Source organism: Rhamphochromis sp. 'chilingali' (genome assembly GCF_963969265.1).
Source record: "Rhamphochromis sp. 'chilingali' genome assembly, chromosome: 7".
NCBI lineage: Eukaryota > Metazoa > Chordata > Actinopteri > Cichliformes > Cichlidae > Rhamphochromis > Rhamphochromis sp. 'chilingali'.
The window spans coordinates 24,773,389-24,792,791 of record NC_137934.1 but is presented as its reverse complement, the minus strand read 5'-3'; the positions used below and the strand labels follow the sequence as shown (position 1 = coordinate 24,792,791).

The window sequence follows — 19,403 nt, the reverse complement described above, 5'->3', positions numbered from 1 at the left end:
TACATGGAGAAACCTTTGGAATGCAAGCATGCTGATCCACACAGGTATGCACACATGGGTATTCACAGACGCGGACTAAAGCTTTCTTGGCTGCTGCCTCAAAGCACATTGTGCGCTGTCTATCTTGCGTGCTGCACAATATCGTTTATTATTTAGTAAATATTGATATCTATGACTAGCTAGTTTATTGTGATGGTGCTTTGTTTTCTCTATTATTATGTTGCTCTTTGTTGTTTGCTGTCTCCTCTGTTTGTTTTTTTTGTTTGTTTTTTTTTTTTCCTCCATACAGGTGACCCAGGAGTTCTTTTTTTTTTTTTTTTCTCTCTCTTCCCCCCCTTCTCACCGTCTCTTCTCCCCTTTGGTTTTCTTTCTTTCTCTCCCCCTCTTTCTCTCATTCATTCCCCCTGTCCTATTTATTAAAAAAAAAAAAAAAAAAAAAAAAAAAGAGAACAGAACATTTACCTGCATCGCTTTGTAACAAAATGTCATTAGAAACTCTAAGAAGGGCTGTTTCAGTGGAATGAACTTTACGAAAGCCAGATTGAAATTTGTCGAAAATACTATATTTATCTAAAACTGCTGTAAGCTGCTTAGCCACGATCTTCTCTAGAATCTTAGCAATTAACGGAATTTTTGAGATCGGTCTATAATTGCTAGTGAGAGATGGGTCCAGCATATACATCCCTTGTTAAAAAAGCCTAACAGCAGTTTTAAAATAGGCAGGGACTATGCCCGAGGCCAAGGAGGTATTAATTATAGTAAGAATACAGGGACCAGTAGAGTAAAAGACATTTTTAAATAATGATGCAGGTAAAAAAATCAAGAGAGCAAGAGGATAATTTTGTTGCCTTGTGTGTCTTGTTCAGTGGTGGTCGTCTTTCAGCCTTTCTTACCTTGGCCATGTCTCTGAGTATTGCACACCTTGTGCTTTTGGGCACTCCAGTGATGTTGCAGCTCTGAAATATGGCCAAACTGGTGGCAAGTGGCATCTTGGCAGCTGCACGCTTGACTTTTCTCAGTTCATGGGCAGTTATTTTGCGCCTTGGTTTTTCCACACGCTTCTTGCGACCCTGTTGACTATTTTGAATGAAACGCTTGATTGTTCGATGATCACGCTTCAGAAGCTTTGCAATGTTGAGACTGCTGCATCCCTCTGCAAGATATCTCACTATTTTTGACTTTTCTGAGTCTGTCAAGTCCTTCTTTTGACCCATTTTGCCAAAGGAAAGGACGTTGCCTAATAATTATGCACACCTGATATAGGGTGTTGATGTCATTAGACCACACCCCTTCTCATTACAGAGATGCACATCACCTAATATGCTTAATTGGTAGTAGGCTTTCGAGCCTATACAGCTTGGAGTAAGACAACATGCATGAAGAGGATGATGTGGACAAAATACTCATTTGCCTAATAATTCTGCACTCCCTGTATGCTCCTGTATTACACATAATCAATTAAACAAACCTCAACCACTTTTAAAGCTTAAATCTACAGAATAATCCAGATAAATCAGACTTTTACAGCATTGACTTCTGCAGTCACCGATGATGATCAAGCTAAGAGAATTTGAAGGTAAAAACAGTCTGCTGATTATTTCAGTTGATCGTTTAACTGGTTTTAAAAACATCAGAAAACATCAGAAATGTCCAAAATGACGTTCCAGGTTATTAAAAATGGAAAGCAGTGACTCTCAGGTTTATTTCCTGTAAAGGCCAGCAGCTAAACATGGTGCGATCCTGTAATATCAGAATCAGTGATTTTGAACCCCCAACCCCGTGATTGGAGAGGTTCTTACTCGTGAGCACGGCAACTGTCTTCATGGGGCGGGACCAAGCCTGTCCCCGTCTGAGCAGCAGCCCCACCGTGTAGCAGAGGCCGTGGAAGGAGGCGTTGTACAGCAGAGGCTCGCTGGTGTTTACGAACTGGATCAGGATGGTTCGAGGTTCTCCAGAGATCTGCACCGCATACGCCGTGACGTTCTCCTGCAGGTCTGAGCTATCCAAAGTCGCCACAATCAAACCTTCGTCGTTTACGGTCGCCTGGAACGCCGTCATGCTCTGAAAAAGAAAAATGTGAGCAAACAAAGAGGTTAAAGTTTATTTCAGCTTAGATGAAGCAGCTCCTTTCACTCTGACCCGCTGAGCTCTGGTGAGGCCCAAACGCACTGGATCCTGCCCCTCAACAGGATTCCCAGAATAGGCCAATCAGAAGAAAGTGGGCTCTCGGATAGGGGTTATTAAAGAGACAGCTTTGTTTAGATAAAGAAGGATTATTATTAACTGTGAATAATGCAGAGCAGCTCTGGTGGAGTCCAGGAAGAAACATGGAACAGAACATGATTTATTTCTGAAAGTTAAGAAATCAAAAGTGAAAACAGCTCAAAAGCTGCACAGCCTCTCACACTTGCCAACAGCCAGCCGTCAGTTTTACCCCCTGCAGTCTCAGTGTCCATGAATATGATTTCCCATCATGCTTTGGCCCCAGAGCTCTAAGAATCAGGCCAAAGAGAAAGAGAAGACACAACACTGAGGATGCAGAGAGGGCTCCCATTGGCTGGTGATCAATTAATGACCAATATTAAACACGTTTGACTGGGTGAAGAGGAGCCTCAGACTGAGCATCGGAGTTCCCGTAATCTCGGCCTGTTTTATTCTATTCTCTTCTTTCTGAGCGCAAAGATGATTTGTGTTCTTGTCTCTCCTGTCCTGAGCTGAGCAGGCTGGTCTGCCTTCGTTAAATCTGACATCAGGAGGTCGACTCCCCGCCAAGCACCATCCGTGTGCATAAAGGTCACGCTGCTGATTGAATCACATGATCACAGCACCACACATTTCATTCAGTTACAACCCACTATTTGATACTGGTCACTGATTGGTTCCTGGTCTGAAACAGGAGATGTCAGCTGATTCCACCTTAAAGGAGTTTTTTTTTTCTTCCTGATGATAAAACCATACAGAAGTGTCAAACTAATTCTTGGATTCGTGTGTTTTGGTTCTGTGTATTTATTGTGCCGTCAGTTTCCATGTATCTTATCTAAGAGCGGCTGCGCTCCGGCTGAGGTCGGATCGGTCGGTTAGAGCCTGTGTTTCCTGTTTGTGGATCAGCAGCAGCTCAGTGACACGATTGCCTACAGCAGCTTCATGAAAGCACTGCGACCTGCTGTGACTGCGGAGCAGCAGATTATCCATCCGCACAGAACCTGACCCACATTTCAAACAGTCACGAACGTGTGCTGCACCGAGGCATGATGGAATCTACCCTGACACCGTGACGACGTTAAATATTCAGCGACAAACAGAGAAAGCGAAGCGGGTTAAATGTTAGTAAATGTAAAGTGTAGCAGGAGCTGACCTACATCCAGGAAGGAAACATTTCTGAACCTTTCAGCTGAGAACAACCATTATCCCAACTCCTCCATGCAGGACACAGGCTCTGGTTTTACTGTCTTTTTAGCGCTGTGCTTAATAAGAATACAGTGTAACCTCAATCTAGACTTTACAGACATTTGGATCGCTGAAAAAAAAAACAAACCCTCAGGTTGAAAACATCAATTGAATTCTATTTAAAGAACACAAAAACACACTGTGTAAATACAGTATATATGATCTAAAAATGATAAAACTGTTATCATTCAGTGTTTCACACAAATTCTCTCAAAAAGCCATTAAAGAGATGAGGGAAATGTTCTGTATGATGTATGCAGAATCAAATAAAACTATCAGTTTTATCAAAGAGCCATCTTTGTAATTGCTGTGCCTGATATAAAACTTTTGTATTTTCCTTCAACTGCTGTTAAAACTCTCTGTGAACGACCTCCGCCTACGAAGCTTCACCTCCTCTAACAGCATGCCTCCACATTAGACTGTAGAAGATAAATCTCTCTCTCTCTCTCTATAGAAAGGAGGCAAATAAAAGCTCAGCCTACTCTGGTTTGGCCTTTTAAAATGCCAGGCCGGCACTCTGGCTTAATGACTGCTGTGGTACGGTATTTGGACAGAGCAGGTCCATAAAGATGGGAAGGGAGGTGGGGGAGGAGGTGCTGAGGTCTATTTGTGGAGTTAGATAAAGAAAAAGGAAGAACATAGGTTTGTTTGTGGAAAGGAAACTGACTGTGTGGTGCACCTCATGGCTCGATCCTGGGTCCTCCTCTTTTCTGTACTTACATCAACAGTACATCTAACTGAGCTTTTTCCTGTATGCAGGTGATACTCAACTGTACCTCTTTACTTTCCTGAAGCTGGAAGTCAGGGTATTTGGAGGAAGTTGGATGTTGGATCAAAATGAAATTGTTCTTCTGTCTGTCTAGGTTTTCTGTCATTAAGGTCACGATAATCTAAGGAGCTTGGAAAGCAAGCAGGTGGCAGGTGGACTTCTTTAAATTTCTTGAAGGCATTTCACCTCTTATTCAAGAGGTTTCTTCAGTTCTTAAAATGTGGAAAGTCTTAGCTATCTACAACCTTGTGGAGGTTGCCCTTATTTTGAAAAACAAAACTTTTTTTTTTAGAATTAATTCATGATTATGTCATTTTGTTTTGATTTGATTCATATGTGGAGCATGGCTTTCATTGTTTAGAGCTTAATCAATAACCTGATGGAGGTGGTAGATGAGCTGATCCTAATGGGAACACGAACCTCCAGAACATATTTAATCACAATCCACAAGCCGCTTTCTACTTTCTAAATTAAAGGGTACCTATTCTTTATTTTCTTATTATCTGTCGTGGATATATTGTTTCACTGTAGTACACCTCATAACCTCTGGGTGCTGCCCCTCTGCATGCCTGTGAAGTTAGTCAATCAGAAGATAGTGTGCTTTCAGGGAGAAGCTAAAACAGCTTGTTTCAGAGGACCAATTAAGGGGCTGCACCAATATCCAGTTCAAATTCCAAGAGTAAAAATAAGTTTCAAAATGAGCTGAATGTATATGTCAGCTTCACACAATCAAGTTTTGAAAACTTATTTTAGATGGCAAAAATTGATACTCAGATATTAATCAATACTTAAATTACAATCTGATCAGACAGCTATTCTGAGTTGAAAGAACCCCTCCCATCACTAACACTAGGCACAGCTTCAGGAGGAAGTTCAGAGGTCAGTGGACAGACCGGTTTGTCTTTATGACCGAAGCAGAAAAGTCGACCAGAAGCTGCACAGAAACAACCTTAAAGTACCAGTCACATAGTTACTGTTGTTACTTCTGTTGTTGTTTGTATTGTTCCAGTCTCTATTTAAAAGAAAAACACTAAAGCCTCTAATTTTTCCTGTGGTACTGCAGTATTCCCATATATGCAATACTCTCTTGGGGATCAGTGATGAGTTAGAAATTCAAGTATCGTGACAACCCGAGCTGTCGCCACATTGCAACCATCGACATCAGCCTGAGTGAGAGTGGAAGAGAAAATCCACACTGACTCATTCAAGGCTCCACTGCTCTGCTGTCGCCATGGCAACAGTGATGAAAGGAGCACCACGTTTAGGGTGGGTGGCGGCGCAGCAGGATTACCACGGAGACGCTGTAGAGCATGGGGGCTCAATGCTACTAATGTACCCCCAGCCCCCACATCGGGCCAGAATCACATGACCCCAGCTGTTTCACTGATCAGCGAGTTTGGTCAATAAGAAGATCCTCTGAGAGCCTGAACATCAAAACCTGCAACACATTTCCTCAGGTTATCTTTAGTTTCACCCACTGTTCACTCATTAACTGTCCAACTAATCCTACAGCTCCAAGAGCTACACACTCAGCACCGCTTACACTTTTCCAAAGAGAAAGGTTTTCGATTTCTCTGCAGATCACAGACTTTCTGAGGGTCAAGCACTGCCGTACATACTCAGACAGGAACAAAACAACATCAATGGTCTGTCAGCACTGATCAATTTTCTTTCAATCAATGTCTGTAACGACACACTGTAAATAAAAGATGGAAGCAGTCACTGGTTTTTGGACTCATCTTAGAAAAAACTGTATGGGAACAACATACAGACGCTGATGCCTGCTAATTGGTAACATCCAAATAAATTCCTAAAACTGGTGCTCAGACTTCCTGGATAGCCTGTTAGTACAGTAATCTCACAGCAGCCATATTATTGGTCTGATAAAGTAATTAAAAATGCTCCCAAAGGCTCCAACAGCACAAATATGGTCCAGAGGTCCAGTTAAGAGACTCAAATTAGTTGACATAAGGCAGGTTGCAGGTAGAGGCCACGCTTCTAATAATGCAAACTTTAAGCTCTAATGCAAGTTAATAAGGTGACTTACAATAATATTCTCCTCTTGTGCAGTTGTTTGTGTCTCTAACTCCTGATATAAACCCCAGATAAACTGTTAGTCTCCTTCTTCTCCTGTATATAGAACTGTGTCATCTGCGTATAGAGACGCTTTTCTTCTCATTCCTCTCTTTTACTTACTCTTATCTTTATTCCTTAACAAAAGTTTGGTACAGTTGTAATGAAGGGGGAAATTATCTATAGAGACCACAACACTTCTGTATCAGGCTGTAAACATGTTTATTTCTGCTGTAAAGTTTTTAACATTACAGTCTATGGAGACTGACTCACTGCTTTGGCCTCTGCTGGGTGCTAGAGGAACTGCAGGTTTTGGCTTCTATTAAACCAGGGGTGTCCAACTCCAGGCCTCAAAGGCCGGTGTCCAGCAGGTTTTAGATATCACCCTGGGTCAACACACCTGAATCAAATGATTAGTTCATTACCAGGCCTGTGGAGAACTTCAAGACATGTTGAGGAGGTAATTTAGTCATTTAAATCAGCTGTGTTGCATCAAAGACACATCTAAAGTCTGTAGGACACCAGCCCTTGAGGCCTGGAGTTGGACACCCCTGTATTAAACTGTGTTAATGATCAGGTCCTGATGAGTGTTTCTATTGTAAAACTTGTTCTGAACTTCTTACAACTGTAGGCTGATCATAAAAAAGATCAAAATTAAAGTAACACTAAAATTTCTAAATAATACAAATGAACTGAAAGAAGCAAACAGAGCGTAGAAACTAAAACTAAAAACACTGAATCCTCAGAGTTGTGTCAGGACACCAGCTCATCCTTTCATGAGGGGAAAGTGATTCTGAGTAAGTGAATGAATGTGACCCTGTGAATGGCTGCAGACGGACAGCCAACAGGGGGTGGAGCCAGGGGTCGGGAGGCTTCACCCTCAGGCAGCTGCCAGCATTATCATGCAAACCTGCAAAGCTGTGTGGAGGCAGGTGGGGAAGACGGGGGGGGGGTGTTCTGGATGGGCTTTTTTCAGACTTTTATGGCTCACCTCAGACTTTTTGGCTTGATTAGAGCAGAGTAAATCTTCCCTTTTTTGAATGTAGTCTGGTGAGGGTAAATTTCATAACTCTAAAAACAACCTGAGCCTCACAACTTCTGCAGATTCCTCTTGACTCTATTTTTCCTGCGTGGAAAAGTTCAGCTTGGTGTTTTTTTCTGATGAAATCCAATCTGAGGCCTTTCCTTCATCATGTTTCTGGCCTCTCTCTTACAAGAGTGTTACACTAAAATCTCCACTTTTCTTTATGTAGCCTGGTGAGGCTCAGAGGTCTTTTCATGCGGTGCTTCCTTTCACCGGAATAACAAAAGATGGCTGACAGCTCTCTGCCTCATTCACAGAACAATGAGAACCTTTCCAACGAGCTCTCCAAAGCAGGTTCCCACAGAAGAAGCTGCTGCAACAACCAAACCGAATGAAGCGGAACGCAGAGGTACAAACATCGGGCATCAAACGCCGGGAAGCGAGTTTACGGCTCTCAAGATCTGTAAAAACACAGAAAGAGACTGAAAATGTTTTTCCCACACTTAAGAAGCTGGAACAGGGACTTGATTGGTTGATTATTTCAAGTACTATAACAAGCCTAATGAGGTAATGTGACCAAAATAAGGTAAAATGTCCGACATTTAGGGCTGGGGCTCATTGCTGTAATCAAAAAATGGAGAAGAAACTTCTTATAAGTAAGTATCAACTCCAAAAGCTGCAGTTCCTCTAATGTCCATTAGGGAAGTTTGTCTTAACTCATGTGAAGACGCTCTGGTAAAGAACACGAGGAAGGAAACTAAAAGTTAACTTCTGGAATTAAATTCAACACGTTACTGTAAGTGATGTTTTTCTTGACCTTAAATGTGGACTGAGGGGTTCAGTGAACCTCATTTTCATCGCCTGTCACTAGAAAAGATCCAGAAGGATCTGCAGCTCCATATATATTTTAGATTCAACCAATCAGATGGCCCCATGTGAAACTGTGGACCAATCAATGACAATGCGTCCCTCCGTGGAGGCTTTCTGTTCTCACCGTCTGGATTCTGAAATGACACAGAGCTTCAGGGTGAAGTTGATCATTTTCAGTCCTTCATCAGATCCCAATGCATCATGGTGGTGGAGCTGGAGGTGGAGGAGCTTCTTTAGTGACCTTCCTAAACGTTTCATTAGAGCTCAGCAGGAAAAGTGGCGAATCACCTTCTCTTCATCAGCTCACCATAACCATCATCATGTGACTAACAACACGTAAAAGGTCCATCAGCTGATTACTCAATCAAAGCCAACAGGAAGCCTATCTTATTTATAAGACCTTTCAAAGTAAACGTTCCCATTAGTAGGGAGATAAAAACCCAAAGTCGAGCTGTGATAACTGTTATTCTGAAAGAGGGCTGAAGCAGGAAGAACCTTCCATGTTCTACAGAGAGGATGAGGAAGGATGAAGACTGGTCGTGTGTGGTGATTGGCTCTGGATCATTCTGGCACTTGCTCTTTATAAACCTTTGACCTAAAGAAGCCCGTCCAGCCTCTGTTCTGGGTGTCTGAGGTTGTACTCGTTGTTATTCCACTCGGCTGCAGCTGAATCGCATGGGCGACATGGCGGCTCAAAGAAGAAGCTCAGTGTTTGCTCTGCAGATCTAACTCTGATTAAATTCTAATCGGGCCTCTGTTAACCCTCCGCCGCTCTGATTATGCCCTCACATTATTGCCCTCTGTCACATACAGGGATAAACCCTCCAACGTAATCCAAGACGCACATTAAAGTCACGAATGTGTGAATATTCAGAGACCGTGTGGAGCGCCGACTTAAACAGATCTCTGAGTCACAGCCGGCGCCACATGGTTACTGTGGGCTTACAGTCCAGAAGTGACCCCAGAACCATGATGCAGATCTGAGGACGTGATGGCTCACGCATCACCCATAAATCTCACTGATGATGTCACAGCCACAATAATGAGAACAGCTGATTGACATTAAACAATTTCCTAAAAATACAAAAAACCGCTGTTATTATCTGACCTCTGAACTCCAAGCTCATCCAAACACTAATAGGACCCACAACACGCCCCCTATTCCCACCTCTACACCCGCATGTACAAAAGTCATCCATCCATCCATCCATTCTCTGCCGCTTATCCTTTTCAGGATTGCAGGGGCGCTGGAGCAACAACTCCACCTCATTGTTTTAAAAAACTCTGTGCTTTTCCGCGACATTTCAAAGAGCCGAAAAGTAAATAAACGGCAGACAGAAATCAGGCAGGTCGAATTGTCTTGCTTGAACGCAATACGTGTTTCCTGTATTGCGTTTCAATGTGGATGAACAACTCTGTGAAAACAAATGAAAACAATAGTGTGGACGCGGAGTGTTTTCAGATGTATACACCGTTTTGCATTTTATCCGGGCTAGTGTAGACGTAACCTAACTGCATGTCTTTGGACTGTGGTAGGAAGCCAGAATACATAAGTAACAGCTAAACAGGAAGTTCTCTGAAGTTTTCAGGTGCCAAACTCAACATTTCATCAGGTCGCCTTCATTTTTGGTCAGCTTCATCTGAAGGACCTCTGAGACATAGGTTTCACTGGGGGGCGTGGCCACAGTAGTACAGTGAATTTCAATGTGCCACCTCATGGCTCTTAGCTAACTTAGCTGTTAAAGTTCCTGTCCAGACCTGAAATTACACCTGCACTGAGGAGATTCAGGCTTGTCTCATTCTACAACATGAACAGTGGATGGGTGCAGTGGAGAGATGAACAGTCTTTGTTCATCACGGGCCACATAAAACCTTCCCAAGGCCTTCAGCCCACTGCCACAGTTGATGGCACTGATTTTGAATATGTTTTACTAACAGCTGCAACATATCAGTGATTTCAGCGTCTTCCTTAGGATTGTGGGCAATGTAGTACGCTGCTGTTAAACCTGAAATTTTAGAGACAAAGCAGGAGATTTGGATAAAAACAAATCTGGATTTGGATAAAACATTTATTCTTCAAAGTAAAAGTTCCTCACACGGTTACATTTGTTAAAATGTGCGTCATATTATGTCCAAATAAAAGTCCAAAACTTAAGATGCTGATGTCAGTGAAACAGGAAATGCTTCATAAATTCTTCTTCTTCATACTCTTTACATTCAGCGCCTCGAATCAGAGCAGCTGTCAGAAGACAGGAAATTGGAAGCTTGGAGCATCAGATAGCGCTCAGAGCAGGATATTAACGCCGCATGCGGATAGCGAGGATAACGAGGTGGAGGGGAACCCGTTACACTGTAAACCTACCACGTTACTTCACAACTATCTCGACACTGAACAGGAAATAAAAGTCTGCAGCTTCCAGATGATTTTACAGGGACAGGAAACAGAAACTCGCAGACAGGAAGTCGTCCAGCATCAGCGCAACACTCGCTGGTCCTTCACAACAGGCTGACTTTAACCGTGAAACCGACGGGTGCTTTATAAGTGTCCACAGGTGGCATGTCACAGGGCCATTATCATCTTGCCATCTTCACCCCGGTGAATAGCACTGCATGACAAAAGTGACATCATCATCACTGGTCAGGCACCTCTCTGTTTTTGTAACCTCACTTGTGTTACTGTGCCCACAAAAACGACACACAGCAAGCACAAATGGACGAGTCTGTGTGATGATGTCAACAGCTGATGGACTACACCCACAGGGGGTGCTATAGTAACCTCTGGCTTCAGCAGAAACATCAGGAACATCTGGCTTCACACATGACCACTCAGTCACTTTACAAAGAACAGACTGAGCATGTGCAGGAGTGCAGTAATAAAGGCATTGCTCCTAATACCTGTAAGTGTAAAGTAGATTTACCCAGATGCACCAGCTAAGAGTGAGTCTGTGTGTGTGTGTGTGTGTGTGTGTGTGTGTGTGTGTGTGTGTGTGTGATGTGTGCGAGACTGTGTATGTAAGTGTCTTTGTGTGAGTCTGTATTTGCGCATGTGTGTGCAGTGTGCCTGTGAGACTGAATGTGATAGTCTGTGTGTGTATGGGTGTGTGTGTGTGTGTGAGTCCGTCTGTATTTGTGTGGCGTGCGTGTGAGACTGAGTGTGTGAGTCTGAGTCTATGTGTGTGTGTGATGCTGCAGCCGACTGACCCACTTTCCGCAGACACATCGAGCTGCTGGCTGTCGCGTGTCCGCCGCGCGCGCGCGCACACACACACACCTCCCTCCTTCCCTTCCCCGGTTCCTGCGGTCGAACAAAGCCGCTGCGGCCGGAAGTGCGGCTCCTTACCTGGGTGAAGCAGAGCAGGTGGAGCGCGAGGAACAACGGGTGCAGCATGGTGCGCGTGTCCCGGTCAGCGCGCGCGATCCCTGGCCTTCTTCCTCTCAATCTGCTGCGCATCCAAACAATGGCGCCTCCTCCTCCTCCTCCCGCTGCTGCATCGGAGCGCGAGCCGCTCCACGCGCACAGGTCTGTGTCCGCTCCGCTTCTCTGAGCGCGCACCGCCTTCACCATCAGAACCGCGGGAAGCAGCACCGGACCGGCCCACACTCACAGACAGGCCGGGCAGCGGGGTCCATGCCGCAGCCCGCAGACGCCAGCAGGTCGGTGACGGTGTCGGTGATGGAGCTGCTGCTGCTGCTGCGCGCCGACGCCCCGCCCTGCGCCCCGCAGCCGCTCCTCCTCCTCTTCATCAGCTCCCTCTGAGAGGCGCTCAGACTGAAATTACTCACGACATCCTGTCTCCAAACTTTATTTCACCGCAAACATAAAAAACACAAGGAAGAAAACACAACCGTCACGTGACGTCACATCACACATTAAAATCACATCGCTCTGCTGCTCACTGACGCAGTGATCACTCTTCACTGCATCAGAGCTCAGAGTAACTGTAACTCAGAGTAACAATAACTCACAGTAAGTAACTGTAACTGAGATTAAGCAACTGTAACTCAAGAGTAACTGTAACTTAAAGTAAAGAGCCAGCATGTCTGGCTGTCTCTGTACTCAACAATGAGATCTCAGTAAAAATAATGATTCCAAAACAGATTTGTTTTTCTGTTTTTAAATGGAGACAGAAATGAACAGCCCCTGAACAGGAAGCGGTCTCCACATGGAAGCCAGGCGTCCTCACACAAACCACTGTGCAAGCACAGAGACAAAAACATGTCTGCCATTAGAAGCTGGAGAACATCTCTCACGCATGACCCCATGCCCGTTTTTAACGACCAATGTTCCCTCTAATTTTTCATGTGTCTGAGCGAACACACAAACTCCCTGAGCGGTCCCTTGAAGCACTGTGAGCAACATCAGACGTGTGCACTGTGGTCACGCCAGCATCAAATCCATCCAAGTTACATGGTTTATTAAAATAATCAAATTACAGCGTTTACATTTATGTTACACTACTTTTAATTAACTGATTTAGCCCACTTACAATAAAAATGTAAAAGAAATCTTGTTCATGACCTGTGTAGTATGTTAACACTATTGGAAGTAAAAATAACTTGAACTCCAATTTTGAAAACACAACTTTCTTTTTTTTTTATATATATAAAGCTCTGACTTGTATTATGAGTCTGTGGTCTGGGAGAGAGTCCTGTAACTCTCTGTCTGCGAAATACAGTAAATAATGACCAATGTTGGGCAATTAATTATATAGTTACTTCTTCAAAAAAGTAACTGAGTTATGCAAACAACAACGTTTGTTGCAGCTGTTTACCTAAAAATGCAGCTAAGGCGTTTTTTAAATAAACATTTCAAACTATTTACAGAACAATCAGCTGTTCTGCATCAAATTTGATGTCACACAAATTATTTGTGCCACTCCAAAAAGTAATTTCTGTCCACTATGAGATAAAGGAGAACAACAGCCTGATTACCTGCAGGCCTGACAACAGGAGATGTATCACTCCTGTAACACCTGTAACATTCAGTAGTCGCCTCATTGTTCTGTCTGTGTTCTGACACACACAACAAAACTATTGACTACACTACACACTAACACAAGATTTGCGCTAAACGTAGCAAATCTCTCACATCTCAAAACACTGCCGTCACTCCTAAAACTTCCCCCCTCCCTAAACAACTAAATGCCATGTTGCCATCTCATTCTTTGATTGGTTGACATGGTACATTTTTCCACCAATAGGAAAGGGTGGGGTTTTTTTGGTTTCATCTTTCCTCACAGGCGGAGAGGGCTTTCGAGCGTTTTCCTTATAAAACGCCGTTTTTACCATTTCTTCGCAGTAAATATAAACAACAATAGTGCTCAGGAAGAAAACCAAACATTGCAAATATTTTTATCATAACTCTGGTCTATCAACACAATTTAAAAACTGGTATAAAGTCCACACTTTTTCCGCCAATTGTTCCGTCTGTCCTGGTCACATCTCCAATGGTTGTCCACGTTGTCATTAAGGCGGTTTCACTCCACATCAGCCACACTGCTTTTCTAGCTAAAACACCGGTGTTGGCACATAAGGATGCTGTCATAGCCTGTCAACAATGTTGATTAGCTGCGCATATACAAATGTGAATCGCATTATTGGCTGGATTATTGGATAAGGTGGCATCGTTCTAATCCCATATGGGAGCAGCCAGTCACTTACTGACTAACACTGCAAATCAGAATTGTTAAAGTTTTAATTTTAATTTCAATTCAGGTTTGATTTTTTTTTCTGTGCGCAGAGACCGTGCCAGCAGTGCGCAATTGCACACGCGCGCAGCTTAGAGGGAACATAACGACCAACACTGTGAGAGCTTCCAATATAAACACAAGATCATGATGAAAAATAACTGTTACCTACCAAAGACCCATCACAAAATACGTCCTCCCCTAAGAGTTCTGTGGATGTCCACAAACTGACCACACTGTCAGGTGAAACGTGTGATACCAGAGGAGCTCCACAGCGCCCTCTCGTGTGGCAGTAACAAACAACGTGACAACCAGCCGTGGTGTACACTAATAAAGCCTAGCTGGATAAATGCTTTAAGGGCAGCGTCCTTAGAACCAGAGACAGCGAAGACTGATGAGAAATCCAGGTTATCCCTCTGACAGCAACTGTGGGGGAAAGTTCAGCTGATCACGTGTGTCCTGTTCCTGAGGAGGCTGCAGACCAAGCCAAACACTGTGTTTATCACACAGTCTCATTTGGGATCTCGGTGACGTCATAGAGGCTGCCGAGGCGCCATTTTAGTAGGCCAAACAAAGGGCAAAAGGAGCGAAAGCATGAGTAATGGTTCATCCTTGCTGTGTTGTCAGTTGTAATGTTAGATCGCACGATCGGGAAGGGAATAAGCTGGAAAATGGGCTCTATTTTTATTCTTTCCCCACCTGGAAGCAATGTGAGGGAGCTCATGTATCGGACGTTACCAAAAGAAGGCGTCTAGCCTGGATAGCAGCTGTGAGACAAGCTGCTATCCAGTTCTCTACCATCCACAGATATCTGTTGGTGCTCCAGACATTTTCATTCGGGTAAGTTCTACATAATTTCATATCACTCTTTCTAGCCTATTAGTTTTATTTTCAATGCGCTCTGAGGTCATAGCACATTAGAACAAACATCCTAATGAGTGATTTTGTAGATTTACGTTCTATTTATAGAGTTGCTAATTTTTTTTTCATTATGCAGGCAAACCAGCCGAAGGAATGAATGAAACAAATCCTGATGGGTTCCAACGCTACACATGGGGCACTACGAAATCCCTGCTTCAAACTACATGCTGCATCAACACGCCTCGGGAGTGAGAACGGCCTGGCTACACACCACCCTGCCAATCAGATAACTTCTTCCATGTGTGGGTGAAGAGCCGACCCTCCTGGATAAGATGGTGAAGGTTTGCTGCATTTTGGTGAACATGTGCCCCAGTGTGTTAGTAAAACCAGGGAAAATGCTCTTGTTAAATACTCTTAAAAGTCTTGTGCTGTTTATGTAGTGATAAGTTTTCAAAAGAGACAGTAAATTACAGAATGCTAGTAGTGGGTGATATTATTTAAATGCTGTCATGATTTTATGTAAACATTTTGTCATTTGTAAACTATACATGACATTGATTCTACTGATGTGATGTTCTACAAAGTGGTTTTAATTTAAAATAAAAGAGGCAAACATTAGTTTGTTTCTTTATTCAACTTTTGAACAGAGGTACTTAGTAAGAACATGTTCAGTAAATGCAAGTTATTTACATGGCAGTGCACTTCAGGCATAAATGTAGACCCCCTAAATACAACATGATGGGTTATTCAGAACAGAACTATGCTTGGAGAAATATTTTCCCATCAGTTCAGACAACTCCTCCACGGTAGCAGGTGGAACTTCTTTTACCTGTCACTACGGATGGTTTGTTTATGTTTTGATCAAGAGCCTTTTTTGGGGCAGCTGAAGAGGAGAAGTCTATCTTATGTCCAACCACTGGCTGTATCTTGGTCATATTACCCAGCAAAACCCAGTATGCAGGTTCATCTGTAACAGTCCTTGTGCCACGGATCTGCACTGTTGCTTCTACATTAAACAGAAGAGCAGCGACATGGCTGCAGGTCTCTGCGACTCCGGCCATACAGGTGCAGTGGGCGGCTTCAACCTTCCCTGTGATGCTCACAGTGACCCATGGCTGCAATGCTGGTTCATTCAGTCTTTGAGAGTGCAGGACCTGAAACACACACAGGCAAAGTTAATTTAAAGACAAGAACTATGAGCCAAGGCCGACATAAATGTGTTTAATCTACTTTATCATAAATGTAAAAGTGTTTAGAAAGTTGGCACATACATGTAATTTTTTATCTTTTTATGCATCCATCTAAAGAACGCTGCATGTTATATTCTAAATCTGCCTGGGTTTTTTTTGTTTTGTTTTTTTAATCTGCCAGCAAAAAATTTACCTAAAGTATGTAATGCAAGGATGTAATCACTTTCAAGAGGGAGAAAGCATAAAGTTCGATTTTAAGTGACAATTATGAATCACCTAACATGATAAGGAGATTCTGCAGGTCATGAATCAATGTATAAAACTAAAATAGAATGCGTAGAAGATGTGTAATAAGGATTATTTATAATAAATATGAATTAATTAGTGCAATTTCTTTAACCATAGAGAATGACTAAATCCTTCAGGACAATGTCACATCAATGCACTGAACTCACTATGTTATCCCTCTAACAGCCTCCACATGTTCTCACTGTAATTCTCCCTCATGAATGAATTTATGCTGCACTAATCTGAATGTTCGGGAGGAAATCAAACGCATTTTACTCGCAGCACTCAAGCTGACTTACCTTTGTTTGAATGATGACGTATTCACGACGTGCAGGCTTAAAAATAGTCAAATCTTGTACCCAACCGTTGGTGAATTGGATGTGCGCTTCCAGACATTTATAATTGCGAAATTGGTTCGCTGTGTACGCGCTGACTCCACAGGTACGAAAATATATCAGGCTACGTCAAAAGCGGTTGGTCTTCAGGGTTTCTACTCCACTGCCGTTATTTCATACGGGTCCACATTTCCAATGCACGCTATTTTTTGCAAGTACCGTCTCTTTGCATCCGGACCCAGTCTGTCTCTATACCGTTATTTTTCTTTTGACCTGCTTTTAGGTATGGTTCATAGCAATCTTTCTTCCAACACAGGCTGTATCCCAATTCAGAGTCTGCAGCCTTAAAGTACGCAGCCTCAACGATCTTCGAGGGCCGCGTACTTAAAGACCGCTAAGGCCGGAAGTGTGAGGCTTGTGAAATGGGACGGTCTAGCCTCAGTTGCGCTGCCCAGGTTGCCTAGCAACCATGATACTAACAGCTGGAAACGTTTCATATAGCTTTGTTTGACAGAAATGAAGGAGAAAATCTTTTGTTCATTTGTTTGTTTGTTTCTACATGAGCTTTGATCATTCTCTGTAAGATTAAGCTCAGCTATTGAACGGTGTATATTTTAAAGTAAAAGCTTTAAAACCAAGTTAGTACAAACATCACTAATGTCACATAACTTTGCCGACATGTGGCCAACAGTAATGTTTTAATGTTCTTCGTTATTAAACATTTGCACATAAATAAGTGACATTTATGTCACTGGTAAATGGCCTGTATTTATATAGCGCTTTACTAGTCCCTAAGGACCCCAAAGTGCTTTAAATATCCAGTCATCCACACATTCACACACTGGTGATGGCAACCTACATTGTAGCCACAGCCACCCTGGGGCGCACTGACAGAGGCGAGGCTGCCGGACACTGGCGCCACCGGGCCCTCTGACCACCACCAGTAGGCAACGGGTGAAGTGTCTTGCCCAAGGACACAACGACCGAGACTGTCCAAGCCGGGGCTCGAACCGGCAACCTTCCGATTACAAGGCGAACTCCCAACTCTTGAGCCACGATCACCCCTCCTAATATTCAGTACTTAAAGTTTACTCTTCTTGTTTTTCGGCAAAATTATCCACACCCACCGCCGCGCTATGCATTGTGGGATATGTTGGGCCACGAAGTCTACACCGCCACATCCTTAAAATTCAGGGAAATGAAGGTCGCATTTGAGGGCCGCATTTTGAGCAGCCTTTGAATTGGGACAGCCTTCGTCGCATCGCTGTGACGTAATCGGCCTTAAAATGCGGCCTGTCACTACCCGATCCGTACCGGAAACCCGATCGGTATCCCGCATGCGCAAATCTTACGTCACTTCCTCTCTTTGCCAACATTGCGACATTCAATATATTTGAATGATACGGTTAGCGCCCAGTTAGCTCCTAGCATTTCTCAACAGCTCTGCCTCCTTTTCGACTGCCCGGGACATTTAAACAATGGATAATCCGTATACAAAGAAATTCATGCTAACCTAATATCACTTCATTCCACAGGCCGTTGACATCTCCCATACAAACTTTTGTTGGCAAGATTTGCTTTTCTAAGCAATCTAAAAACAACAATAAATCGATTAGAGCTTTATTTCAGAGTACCATAACCACGCTACCATATGTTATTTTTTTCTGGAACCGGCTGTCAGATGGTATTATGTGGAACGAAGTTTGGAAACTCCCTAATCAGTTTTTAATTACCAACAAAATTAAAGATATTTCTTATAAATTAATACACAGAATTTATCCTTCTAAAGATTATCTTCAAAGCAAATTCAAATTAGACATTGATACAAGCTGTAGCTTTTGTAAAACTTCCAAGGAATCTACTACACATCTTTTTTGGTTTTGTAACCTTGTACAAGATTTTTGGCAGAGCTTATGTGTTTTTATTTCAGAAAATATATTTAAAGGATTTGTACTGTTTTGGAAATATGTTTTGTTTGGTCTGCACAAAAATCAAAAATAATTCAATTTTGATAACAGATATATGATTAACTTGTTACTTTTAATGGCTAAATTTCATATTCACAAGTCCAAATATTTAGGAAGACATCCCTCTTTCTATGTATTCTCCTTTGAACTTGTACAGTATCTTAACTCTATTAAGAACTCCACTAACCCAAAAGCTATAAAAACTATTGGTGTTTGTGAAAAAATCAAGATCTTTCAATCACTTTATTCTTTGGCTTGATTAGTTACTTTCCCCCTAGCATGTTTCTATTGTTGTTTTTGAATGCTGTTCTTGTATTTGTTTATCTATGTATACAATTCTTCTGTAAGTACATCACCATTATTGTAATACTGCTTAATTCCATTTTGTATTGTACTGATGTTTAAATAAAGATTTTGAAAAAAAAAAAAAAAAAAAAGAAATTCATGCTTTTCTCCTCAACAGAGAGTGTCCCCCGATTGAGCAACAGCGCCGTAAAATAAGAAGAATGGCGCCTAATTACAGAGTTAATAATGCAGACTTTGTAATATCTCACGTGTAGATTCATCAGCCAGATTAAGTGTTTACTGACAATTGACAGTGATAGCGCACATCATCATCACTATTCCAACAATCCTCTCCTCACAGACAAGCATAAACACACTCGACTATCGCTAAATCAGATTTAACACACGTTTGTATTGACGATAATTCAGTTTATAATAGGGTTTATTCGCTCGGTCAGCAGGTGGCGGTATCCTCGTACACTGGGGAGTAAACTGCCATTAAACGAACTGAAGAAGAAGAAAACATCTGCACATGCGCGGTACGGATCGGGTAGACCCGATTTGTACGTCAGACTTTACACATGCGCAGTAAGGATCAGAGAGTCCT

General features: G+C 42.7%; 1 protein-coding gene across 3 annotated transcripts in view; it reads right to left on the bottom strand.

The window, feature by feature from the left end:
• ptpro (protein tyrosine phosphatase receptor type O) overlaps window positions 1–11,909 on the bottom strand; it is a 45,530-nt gene extending 33,621 nt beyond the window's left edge. For all 3 annotated transcript variants that reach the window (XM_080887356.1, XM_080887357.1, XM_080887358.1), the window contains exons 1-2: window positions 11,524–11,909; window positions 1,800–2,061 (exon numbers count right to left, since the gene is read on the bottom strand). In XM_080887356.1, coding sequence (XP_080743482.1) covers window positions 1,800–2,061; window positions 11,524–11,748 — 487 coding nt within the window. In that variant the 5' untranslated portion in view covers window positions 11,749–11,909. The remainder of the gene's footprint in view (window positions 1–1,799; window positions 2,062–11,523) is intronic.
• Between the last annotated feature and the right edge of the window lie 7,494 nt (window positions 11,910–19,403).